This window comes from Typopeltis vanoorti, chromosome 5, assembly GCF_054136105.1.
Source record: "Typopeltis vanoorti isolate ZY-2024b chromosome 5, IOZ_Tvanoo_1.0, whole genome shotgun sequence".
NCBI classification, from domain to species: Eukaryota; Metazoa; Arthropoda; class Arachnida; order Uropygi; family Thelyphonidae; genus Typopeltis; species Typopeltis vanoorti.
The window spans coordinates 55,851,158-55,864,679 of record NC_143553.1 but is presented as its reverse complement, the minus strand read 5'-3'; the positions used below and the strand labels follow the sequence as shown (position 1 = coordinate 55,864,679).

The 13,522-nt window shown below is 36.2% G+C and overlaps 1 protein-coding gene across 4 annotated transcripts in view; it reads right to left on the bottom strand.

The window, feature by feature from the left end:
• Positions 1–13,522, bottom strand: part of LOC150106429 (eukaryotic translation initiation factor 2-alpha kinase 3-like) — a 326,794-nt gene that overhangs the window by 158,309 nt on the left and 154,963 nt on the right. For all 4 annotated transcript variants that reach the window (XM_090393133.1, XM_090393132.1, XM_090393130.1 and 1 more), the window contains 2 exons: positions 5,608–5,742; positions 625–744 (listed from right to left, as the gene is read on the bottom strand). In XM_090393133.1, the coding sequence (XP_090249259.1) occupies positions 625–744; positions 5,608–5,742 (255 nt within the window). The remainder of the gene's footprint in view (positions 1–624; positions 745–5,607; positions 5,743–13,522) is intronic.

Below are 13,522 nucleotides of genomic sequence, written 5' to 3'. Positions count from 1 at the left end.
ACATGCTGTAGCATGTATGCCATTGGTATATTGTTTCAGCAGGTTCTGAAGATGATGAATATTTAAGTTTCATTGAGATATTAGCCAAATAGATATATTTTTATTTAAAATAATGTCTAATGTCTTTCCCAGTTAAATTTTAATGTCCTAAGATTTTTATGATTTAATGTTAGTTAGCATTAAAATGTAAGTTTCATTGAGATATTAGCCAAATAGATATATTTTTATTTAAAATAATGTCTAATGTCTTTCCCAGTTAAATTTTAATGCCCTAAGATTTTTATGATTTAATGTTAGTTAGCATTAAAATGTAAGTTTCATTGAGATATTAGCCAAATAGATATATTTTTATTTAAAATAATGTCTAATGTCTTTCCCAGTTAAATTTTAATGCCCTAAGATTTTTATGATTTAATGTTAGTTAGCAACACAAAAATGCAGTTAACTCTCACTATAGCAAACACCATTATGAGAAACTCACTCATTGTAACAAACTACTAAAAAATTACTACAAAAGCTTCACAGGTATACAATACCATCCCAAAAGAATGCTTTAACAAACTATTCACTATAGTGAGATCTTAATGTAAAATATGAGGGACAAAGCAGTTTACATTCACTTACCATAAGGATAATCAAAGTCATTCCTTAAAATTAGGGCAGATGATACAGCATTATCTTTGGGTTGGCAAATATCTGTTAATGGATATTTGTTTGAGTTGATGACAGGAGTTCTACTTGGAGCTAAGAACAAATAATCACAAAAGTTATCCATTACATGGATTGAATAATAACTATAAATGCATTAACATAACATTTTTCAAATTTATATTTTTTTTTTTTTTTTTTTTTTTTTTTTTGATGAAGCAGTCTGTTATGCAGACTATAAATATTATTCCTATCCTAATCAGTCAGTTCCACTGTTCTCCTTTATTAAAGGATTTCTGGTGCTTTTGCAGTGATTACTGCTAACTGTGAAAAGCTTAAAAAATGAATAAATAAAAAATAAATAAATAAATAAATAAAATATATATATATATATATATATAGCAATAATAATAATAATAATAATTTGGCTTGATTTGGATTAAATATAAAATAGAAATTAACAATAAATGTAAATGTTGGTATTAGTTTATTTTTTATCGTATTTTATTATTTTTTTGGCTCCAGCATTTTATTTATGTTAATCTCGAACTCAGTGTTTTTCAATTAATGTATAATGACCCATATGGCCTGTACCTGTATAATAATTTTTTTACCAACATCAAACTGAGTATTATTTTTTTTAAATAGTAACTAGGGGCATCTTCCCCCCCCCCAGGCACCTACGCCACCCAACCTCCCATGTTCCAGACTGGTAGGCCAGTTCTCCTTGAATTCTGATGACTCGAAAGGGGTCCCCCCCCCCTTCCCCGGCACCTATTCCCAGAGTTCCAGACCACAAGGCCGGTTCTCCTTGAATTCTGATGACTCGAATTTCGAAGACACGAAAAGGGATTCCGCCCCTCCCCTGGCACCTATGGTTCCCCCCCCCCAAGTTCCAGACTGGTAGGCCAGTTCTCCTTGAATTCTGATGAGTCAAATTTTGAAAACTCGAAAGGGGTCCCCCGGGCACCCAATCCCCCAAGTTCTGGACCGATAAGCCAGTTCTCCTTGAATTCTGATGACTCAAATTTCAAAGACTTGAAGTTCCTCCCCCCCCCCTGAATTCCAGACTGGTAGGCCAGTTCTCCTTGAATTTTGAAAACATGAAAGGGTTTCCCCCCCCTCACTGGAACCTATGGCACCCAACCCCCAGATTTCCAGACCAGTAGGCCAGTTCTTCTTGAATTCTGATGACTCAAATTTCGAAGACTTGAAAGGGGTTCCCCCCCTCACTGGCACCTATGCCGCCCAACCCCCGAGTTCCGGACCAATAGGCCGGTTCTCCTTGAATTCTGATGAATCAAATTTCGAAGCCTCGAAATGGGGGGTCCATCCCCCTACCCTGGCATCTACGGCTCCCAACCCCACAAAGTTCCGGACTGGTAGACAGGTTTTCCTCCCGAGTTTCAAATAACTTGAAAAAAACGTGACAGAAAAACGTTACACAAAACGGCTTATTATTTTATATATATAGGGTAGATTTATAAGTAGAATAAACACAAAAATTCTTATTTAAGAGAAATTATAAATATTAAATCAATAAAATATAACTTTCAGGAATTCTGAAGAATTCTTGGGAACAGCAATTTCCCATTCCCAAAAATTAAAAAATGTTAGAAATTTAAAAACTCGAATTTTACCCAAGGTCGTAAGGGTACAGATGGTATGGTCACTTAAATAGAATGGGAGAGGAAAGATTAGCAAAACAAGTGTTCTCTGCCAAGTTGGCAGGAAAACGACCCAGAGGAAGACCAAGATATAGGTGGATTGATACGGTACAAAGTGCCTTAGACGATAGAAATATAAGATCTGATAATGTTGGAGTCTTGACAAGTAACAGACTGATTTGGAGGAAAATTGTAGATAGGAAGTTAGTAATGATGTAATTTTTTCATGTAGTACTGTCATATCCTGTACACCCCTTGAGGGTACATGGCAGGAATTTGATGATGATGATGATGATGATGATATGTAAAAGATTTTATTTATTTATTTTTTTTTGGATTTTGTGCTTCAAATTATGGCTGTAAAACGTACACAAAGTATTTTATTGAACTATTTCAAAAACACCAAAAAACTAAAAAAAGGATGATTCAAATGTTAGTAGGAATGTTGGCACTATTAATATTGTCAATACAGATTTGGATTTGGTTTCCCCAGTCATAGGTCAGACAAACCATCGAATTATCCAAAAGAAGGTACTTCCTAGGTTATTAATAATTCTCACGACATCGCATTTTTGAAAGAACAAACATTTAATTCTGACGATAATTTAGATATTGTAAAAAAGTTGTGGAACCCAGAACCAAATTTTAATTTTCCTGCAACCTGTGCTGCAATTCACAACCGAAGTTTTCAATACATATGGTTTGAAAAATTTACATGGCTTGTGTACTCTCAAGTTGAAAATACTGCGTACTGTAAGTATTGTGTGTTTTTTCCACCTGCTAATGTTGGAAAATCTAAATCTGAAGTAACTACGCAGTTAGTTATGAAAGGTTATAATAATTGGAAGAAAGCCATTGAGAAATTCAATAATCATCAAAAAACAAAATATCATATAACGACTATTATGACTTACGAAAGGTTAAACAATATTCGAGATGGAAAATATATTCCAATCAATCGACAAATTGATGTATATAGCGCATCACAAGCTGCAGTTAATCGAAAACGATTAGAACCGATTATAAAAACAGTAATTTTATGTGGTTGGCAAAATATACCCTTGAGAGGACATCGTGATTATGGAGAATTTTCATTTGAACAGGAGCCAACTGCCAATGAAGGCAATTTTCGAGCTTTGTTAAGAACGAGAATAGATGCAGACGATGAAAACTTGGCTGAACATTTTAAATATTCTGCAAAAAACTACCTACATTAGCTGGAACATATAAAATCAAATTATAAATGCATGTAATGAAATCATTTTGAACCGTTTGGTCGAAAAAATTAATTTGCTGGAATGTTTTTTCGATTCTTGCCAAGGAAACTTGTGACATTTCTACCACCGAACATCTTTCCTTGTATGCCAGGTATATAGACAAAGAAAATGATAACAAAGTTTATGAACAATTTTTACAATTTGTTCCTGTAACAAGCACTACAGGAAAAAACTTATCCAACAAAATATTAGAAAGCTTAAATAATTATGGCATCGATTTGTCATATTTATGTGGGCAAGGTTACGACGGTGCGCATCAATGAGCGGAAAGTTTAATGGTATCCAATCTCACATATCAGCTATATATCCACAAGCTATATATGTTCATTGTGCATCACATAGTTTGAATTTGGCAATTGGAAATGCTGTATCTGTGACTAAAATAAGAAATTGCATTGGCATAATTGAAAAGGTACACATTTTCTTCAATACCCCTAAGAGACAGAATGTCCTTGTTGACAACAATGTATACACCATATACTAAGAGACAGAAATTATGTCAAGTTTGCCCAACTAGGTGGGTGGAACGCTATGAAGCCATCATGACCATGGTGGAATTATATGATGCAGTGATTCATAGTCTTGAAACAATCATTTCTTGGGAAGACAGAGACTCATCCTCTAATGCAAAACTTTTGAATAATTCATTGTGTGAATTTGGTTTTATAATATCTTTATTTAGCTTGCAAAAAATATTTGCGTATACTTTACCATTGTCTAACATAATGCAAAAATCTGACAGTGACCTCTTAATTGCCCTAAATTTTGTTGATGATGTTGTGGCTCAATTAAATACCATTCGTAAAACACCAGATTCTTCATTTAAAGATATTTACGATGAAGCATATATAAAAGCCAATAATTTTAATATTGATAATCCAATGTTCCAGCCGATTCTGTAGAAGAGTATTTCAGGAGAACTATTTTCATTTCATTTATTGACCAAATATTGACTCAACTTCATGAATGTTTCACTCGGAACTGCAACATTTTGAAAAAAAATTTTTTCTCTTCTACCAAATAGAAAAGATGCTCCAACAGCAAGTGCAATGGAAGATTTTCGTCAGTTGTGTGAATTTTATCCAAGTGATTTGTCTTATGCAAATCCATCAATTTTGAACACTGAATTCAAGTTGTGGTATAAGAAATTTGAAAAACTGTTTGCAATAGCTCCATGCAAAAATGCCATTGACGCAGTTTCAAAGTGTGACAAAATGATATATCCTAACCTCTATCACTTATTTAAAAATATTTGCAATGCTTCCTGTAACGACATGCATCAGTGAAAGATAATTTTCTAACTTACACCTTTTAAAAACCTATTTAAGATCTACCATGACACAATCACGATTGAATGGACTGGCTTTGCTATATATACACAGGGAGATTAAATTAATGTAACCACAACTGAAATAATTCAAGAGCTTTGTAAAAAAAAAAAGAAAACTGGATTTTATTCTTTAAATAAATTTTAATAATCACCTAATGAATTTTATTGAATGAATGAATGAATGAAATGAACACCACGAATTTTAGTTGAACGGATAAAAATATTTTTAATGCAAATTCATTGCATTAAAAATATTTTTATCCATTCAACTCCCCCCCCCCCAGATTAAATCCTGGGTGCCACTGCTCCATTCTACTCTGAATTCAGAAATTTAAAATATGATCTGGAATATGGAATTAATAAATTTATGATGAGCTAATGCTGTTTAAGATCAAAACTAAACATAACAAAAATGGTCTCTAATTGTGATACCCCATATATAAATAATTAGGAATTCAATAATGGGACAGAACAAGTGTGGATGAGAAGAAAATTAGAATAAAAAATTATGTAAAAAAGAAAGAGAAAAAAAAGATAAAGAACTGGAAATAAAGTTTTGCAAAAACGAAGAGATTTCAAATTTTAGTTTGCAGGACAGATAAATCTAACGAATAAAACCATAAAAAGTAAATGAATATATTTACATATCAATGAATTAAACAACTGTACAAGAAATTTGTAATACCTGATACAAGGTATGGTTTCCATTCTATTTTTGGAAGAGCCAATTCTGAAGATATCATATAATTCTTAATAGCTCCTCGAACTTTGTTATTCATTTCTGGAGAATTCTGAATATATACTTGTCTCTCATGAATTCCTACAATAAAATAAAATAGAACTTATTAACAACTAGTATACATTTTATTTTCCAACTTACTATCTCTCTAATGAAATTTCACAATAATTTCTTTCATTTACTACACAGTTTAATAACAGCAAAAACAAGAATACCATATAAAAAACTGTAATATGTGCAACTGCTTCTGCCAGAGTTGTTACTAAATGTAACAACTCTGGATTAATTAACATAGTATGTTTTTTTGTTTTATTTTCCCTCAGAAATGTTACATTAGTGATAATTTTTCACTTACCTGAGTAGGAAATTATGACAATTTCGTCATCATCGTCATGCGTATCAAGGATTTAGGCCTAGCATGGCTGTTCTGGCCTTAGAAGTCATCGTTGAATCGTTTAAGAGGACGCCCTGGTTTTCTTTTTCCTAATGGCGTGTACTTTAAGGCTTGTTTTGATAATCTTTCTGTTTTCATTCTTTGAACGTGTTCCATCCATTTATGTTTATATTTTTTAATTTTTTCTATTACTGGTTCTTGGTTTAATTCTTCCATAATATCTTCGTTTCTTTTGTGATCAAATAGGGTATACTTTGCAGTTTTCCCCATATACTTAATTTCTGCTGTTGTTAATCTTTGTTTGTCTTTTTGTTTTACTGTCCAGATTTCGCTTCCATACATTAAGACTGGCAGGGCTAATGTATTGTATACTTTTAGCCTGGTTTGTTTTTGAACTAGGTTTGGTTTAAATATAGAGTTAATTACACCTGTTATTTTTAAATATTTTGCAATTTTTAGGTTTATATCTTTTTCATTTTCATATGTGATCATACATCCTAGTAGTTAAATGAATTCACCTGTTCTAAGATCTTGTTATCTATTACTATTTTGGTTCTTGCTGGATCTTGTCCTTTAATGACAATTTATCTTCTTCAATAATGCCCAGATCTCCAACAAGATCATATATATATATATATATATATATATCTTCTTGGGCTTATTTACGCATCTAGAATTTCCTGCTTCAAACACACTGTTTACATTGCCTCTTGAGCCCCCAAAATACTACTAATTTATTCTTTCCTACTCAAGACATTACTTATCACCTGTATAACTGCTAACACTATATAAACCCCAAATCTGTCCCACCTTATACAGTTGACTCTAACTACAGCAAACAGCATTATAACAAATTTACTCACAACAGCCAACTATCAAAAAAACAAAACTTCAATAGGCATGATGCTATTAAATTCACTATAGCAAACTGTTCCTATAGCTCTCCAGATATTTGATGCTATCCAAAAGAGGGCAATCCAGTTAAGTGATGATCCCCCTCTCTCGAAGATTCACCAATCAGAGATGTTCTGTTCCAGATACTTCAATGATTTTGTATAGGCCAAGAAACATATCAACATATTCCTCATTTCTACTTAATCTCTTGTTTGCACATATTGCTGATGTGCTAAAGAGTGATGTGGTTGTCAGTAATTATGCCCAAAGAAGTTTAGGCTGTGAGATCAATTATTTACCTGTAAATTGTTCCAGCAATTTGCCTGTTTCACATCATGAAAAACTTGAGTTTCCAGGAGGAAAAAACTTGCTACCTCTGTATGAGATTGGCTAACATACCTTCACCTTTAAATGAAAAAGAAGAAAAAAAAAACCTATAAGGTTCTATGTGTGTCCTAGATGGGATACGAATCCAGGTCTTTACAACCAAAGGGCACTGTCAACATTGAATGAGATTTAGAGGCACCATACTATAGGGTTTGCAACCTTTTGATTGCAAATCCTATAGTATGGTGCCTCTTAATACTTGCAGAATTATTATTTAAAGGGGAAAAATTATTTATATATGGCAGCCTTATATTTCTGTTTTAGATGATATAAATTTTTAATCATGAATAAGTAGGAAAATGTATTATAGCATGCCGTTTGATCTCAAGATAGCATTTACCCCAAAGGCTTTCTATTTTTATTACAGAGAAATAAAATCACAGAAAAGCTGTCTTTTCTGTTTACATGTGACTATAAGAACTAACAAAAATCTCATACCAAGAATCAACATCATTATCCATTTCTTGATATGTACACTGCTTGATTGTACATATCAAGAGACCATGACAGTACAGGAAACCTCACTTAACATGATTAATTAATCCATCAATTAATGTATGTTAAGTGAATACAATAGGAATAATTATAATTCATTCATCAGTTAGTGTAAATTTGGAAAAAAAAATGACAGTATAAGCTATATTAGAGAATAAAATCATCAGAGTTAATAAAAAGCAATTGCTTAATTTTTTTATTTAATGTCTAAACATTTGATTGTGCTACTTTTTTTACAAAAAAATTAAGTAAAGATGTTTGAATCGTGCTTGACTTTTTCATCTTGTCATGCAATTTGAGATAGCTGGCAATCACTTTATCAAGATTTCGAACTTCGAAGCTTCATTCCATATCAGGATCAGCATCAAACAAAATCTCCTTAGCATACTCAATGTGACTGAAAACTACCTCAAGTTCTTTCGCAGTTAGCTTCCTAGTCATAACATTCTCTTCTTGTTTGCACTCCTTATCTTCTTCTTCATATGCATGCAGTTCTTCCAGTTGAAGGAGATCATTCTCACTTAACTGTTCTGAATGGGAATCAAGCAAGTTTCATTATCCAGTTCATTAAATCCAAGTTCTTTTCCAATTGTGCTGATTTCTTCAATAATGTTAGATCTTGAATTTTGTGCAAGATAAACTAACATAGGCTTGAGTTTAAAGTCACCTTCTGCACTGCCTCCTAATAAAAGCATAAGACAATCTTTAGATACTCTGTATCCTGGTTGAAATGCTTTAGTTTTAGCTAGGAAAGTTGAGTTGGCATATGCTTCCAAAAGAGACTAGTTTCATCGACGTTGAATATTTGCGAATCGTCATAATCACCCTCCTGATCCTTTGCAATTCTTCAGGAAACTTGGATGCAGAATCTTGATCAGCACTAGCAGATTCCCCAGTTATTCTTACATTATGCAGTCCAGTTCGATTTTTAAAACAGTCAAACCATCCTAAACTTGCAGTAAAGCTTTCACATTCCTCTTGAAATTTGGTCCTTTCAATGAGGTTAAAATATTGAGAGTTTTTGCCTGAATATTCTGTGTACTAAGAGGTATTCTTTTTTGGTTATAATCCTCAATCCAGAGTGACAGAAGACATTCATCTCGATCATTAAATAGCTTCTATTTCAGGTGATCAGTGTGCTTAAAGAAGCAGTAGCAACTTTTCCTTGTTCTTTGTATTCTTTGCTCTTATTTAATATAGTTCAAACCATGGACTCGCAGTATCCCAGGTCTCACACAATCATTGTATTACTGGCGCCACGTTCATGTCTCTTAATGACTTCCAGCAAGTGGATTGCCCAATCCACTTGCTGCAGATTGGTGGCAAAAATGTTCGCATAATGTAAAATTTTGCATAATGTAAAAAATCACATTAATTGATTATCATGCATATTGAATTTGTGTTAAGCAGGGTTTTCCTGTACTACAAGGTTAAGTTTACATTATTAATAATCTCCTATCAACAATTTTACTACAAATTAGTCTCTCAATTATCATCACTAGCATTGTCATATCTTATATTTCTGCCTTCCAGGGTGCCAATGACTGCAGCCATCCACCTATGTTGGTCTTCCTCTGGGTCTTTTTTCCTACCATCTTGGCAACAAATACCAATTTTGATAACCAATCCTCTTCCATTCTATTTACATGACCATATCACCTTAGTTTAACTCTGCTCACTATATCAAGTTCCTTCCTGATATCTTAATTTTGAACCAATTTCTACAATCGATGCCATCTGTTTACTCCTCTAATTTTTCTCAGAATCTCATATCGCTGGACTGCAGTCTTTCATATGTTTTATTTCTAACCCAGTTCTCAGATCCCTAAGTTAAAATTGGTTTTAACACCATCTTTTATACTGCTAGTATAGTGTTTTGGCTAATTTCTCTCTTATTCCATACAAATTTACTCAAGTGGCTCTCCGGATTTGATAAATCTCTTGTCTATTTCGATATTTAATCTGCCATCTTCACTAAAAATTGCACCTAAATAGCTGAAATATTCGAATTGTTCTATAGGTTGTTCATTGATAATGCAGCTAGTTTCCTATGTTCCTGCAAGTTTTCAGAATTTTCGTCTTTTTTATTGTTAATTTTTATACCAAATTTATACCAAAAGCAGTTTCAATTTAGTTAGGGAATCCTATGTAGACTTGTACTGGATTTAAGAGTATAGTATGCCAATGTTTTTCATAATGTGATCCATGAGGATGAATAAGATAGGATATGGCATGTATGCTTGTCTTACACATGATTTGACATCAAACCACATCTTCCCGTACTGTTAAATCGTGAATAAACAAATTCATGAATTAATTGCTTATCATTCTCGATTTAACAAGTTCGCCACTCTCCTAAGACAAAGTGTTAATCAGGAAAGATACTGTTAAATTAAATCATGTGTTATACTCTAAATCCATAAATTTCACTTACATCTTAAAAGTTAAGAATGTGTATTATTTGACAAATTTTGTACCTTAAGCAAATGCCAATGGATCTAGATACTTCGTTTGGAACTTAATCCTATTAATAGTAAAGCTGCATATGGCAATACACATGTAACGAATATTGCAAGTCATGCTCGTGGTGTGTAGATTGTTCGCCAGACATATTGACAGCACTGCACTTCGCGCAAAATTAATATCTCGGCCACCAGAGTACTGTCTGGCGCTTGTGAGTGAGTACGATAGCTGACATATGCGAGCATATCCAATGAATGAGAATGGCGGAAGATATAAAAGATTATTACCTGACCCGGAAGTGCTCTCTTGTTTCTGACTTTCGTGACACTTTCATGATGACGGAAGGAAGCGGCTTCCCCCAAGTTAGAAAAGAAATATCGAAGCCGCTCCAGGAGAAGCACGGACTCAGCAACATCCGAGTCCGAAGTGGAGGTGGAAACACCCTCCCGTCATTATGAAAGTGTCAATTCTCAAATACAGAATCTTACCAGCTCCCAGTTCAACCTATATGACTATAGAGTCGAAAACAACAAAATTAAATGCTTTAAAATTAAGAGCATTCACCACGAGTTCGAGGCCCTCTCGAACTCGCATGCAAAACTGGAAGCCAGTCTACACGGTGCCAGATATTCTACCTCCCCCCTCTACAAATAGACTCCCTTAGGAAATACATCAAGCAACTAAGGATCAAAGATCTAGGCCAGGTTTAATAACCTAAAACATTGTAATACTGCCCCCCCTCCTTCTGTGTTGCCTCTCTCTCAACATCATAGGGCTCTGTTCAACACCAAAACAAGAGGAGGTGTGGAAGCTTATGCTAGCCTTTAACATCTGGCTCATGTTCCTGCAAGAGACTCATTTCTTCCATTACCAGGACATGCAGGAACTGAGCCATAAATATTCCGTAACATCATATTGGAGCTTCGGCAACAGAAACAACGCCGGGGTCGGGGTACTTATGCTAGCCCCCCTCCTCGGAGCCTTCCATAACATCCACAGGGACACAAAAGGCAGAGTTCTCGCCATAGAGTGGAAGTACCGAGGCTGTACCACAAGGTTCATCAACATCTACGCCCTGGTAGACCAAACATCTAGGTCAAGATTCTTCCAGTCACTCTACAACTACCTGTATGGCGCCCATCATGTCATCCTGATGGGGGACCTCAACTGTGTGGCAGACCTGGCCTATGACAAAGTAGGTGGTAATCCAAACACAGGTACAGCTGGCTACAGGGATTTGGAAATTCACCTCATGAATCTCCAGTTGACAGACATCTGGAGGGCTCACAACCCCTACTACTGGGATAATACTTGGACAGGCCAACGTATCAGCACACAGCTTGACCGGTTTTATTTGTCAACTTTCCTTGTCTCCAGAGCCGAAGCAATAAGGCACATTCTAATTAACTATTCCATCTCAGACCATAAATTAGTCGTGGTCACATACCATCCATTAGAAGTTGTAGAAGTTGGTCCAGGCCCCTGGAAGTTACCACCAGACTTCTCATCCCTGTTCTCAGACAAGCTTAATCAACTGTGTGCTCCACCTGGAGCACCGCTAGCTGGGACTGGGATGTGTGGGCATGACAAAAATCTAACATCAAAGAAAACATGATTAAATGGGGCCAAGAACGTGCCTTCCTCAGAAGAGCTCGGCTCCGTGACCTCTACAAGGAGAGAAGCTGGTTCGTGGCCAACCAATGCCAAGGCTTTCCATGTCACAATGCCATCCGTGAAGGCGGGTGTAATTACACCACAACACCCAAAATCATAAACGCTTTCTGGGGGTACTACAGTCAACTCTATCGAGACAACAGTGCCCTCCCCCAGGATTACTCCTGTTGGAACATTGACCCCTTCCCTGCGCACATCCAAGCAAGGTTGGATGCACTGATTACAGCAGCCAAAATAACATCAGCCTTCAAGCAATGCCATACAAAGAAAGCGCCTGGGCCAGATGGATTAAGCACAGAACTCTGCCGAGAGGCCTAGGACCACATCCTCCCCATTCTCGTGGTAATCTTCAACATCTTCCTTACCACCGGAAACATGCCACGGGAATTTCTGGAATGCCATACCATCTTCATCCCGAAGACCAACACGGACCCTTCCAACATCAAGAACTGGCTCCCCATCAGTCTGTCGAACACCAACTATAACATCCTCACCCGTGTTCTCAACGACAGACTGAATATCGGGATGAGGTACGTCATCAAAAGTACACAAGTGTATGCCGTTGCTGGTTGATCAATGGAGTTCAATCTCATCTTCATCAGAGAACTACTACGTTTGGTTAACATCAAAAAGTACTCCATGGCATTGTTGACTACTGATCTCGACTGAGCGTTCGACAGCATCCGGCACTCCTTTCTCTTTAACATCTTGGAGAAAGTCGGGGTCAGCAGTGGACTCCTCAACATCATCAGAAGAGGCTACAACAACAGCTCCACTCATCTCCTCATTAACGGACACCTATCTGACCTTACCATCCAGAAAGGGGTCAAACAAGGGTGTCCCCTTAATCCGCTGCTCTTTGCACTAGCCCTTGAGCCATTCTTACGGGCTGTCAACAACTCTTGTGCCGTTATAGGGATTCCACTCTCTCTCACCACGGATGATTCCAAGGTAATTGCTTATGTGGATGACGTGGTGGGCACCATCAGGGACGACTCCATACTGAACTTTTATAGCATCCTAGAGAAGTTCAAAGTGTCGGGGTTAACATCGAACCCTGACAAAACTAAGATCAAGATGTATGGAGTCTGGGACCAGAACAACATCCCTGCAGGTCTTGTCCCTACTGCCGACCCCCCTCACCATCTTGGGGGTCCCATTTGCTGAACAGCCTATGCCCAACACTGAACATCTCGACAACAACACCATTGAGAAGCTCAAGAACTGGAAAAATGGACAACTGTCACTCTCCTCCAGGGCCTCTGTCATCAAGACCATTAAATGCCCTGCGCTTCAGCACATCCTGAATATCACCAACATCAGCAAGGATCAGGAAATCCAGCTTTACAGGAAGCCCCTGAAGTTCTTCTGGGGCAATCTATGCCAGGAGGTTGAAATCAAGATACTTCAACTTCCAGAGAAGCTGGAAGGCTTTGACCTCCCCTCCCTCAATATCAGATACCCAAGCAATACCGCTTTCCATCTAAACAGGATACTGCAGACTGAACATCCCTGCAGCTATCCTGTGCGGTATTTCTTGGGTTTCAAGCTTCC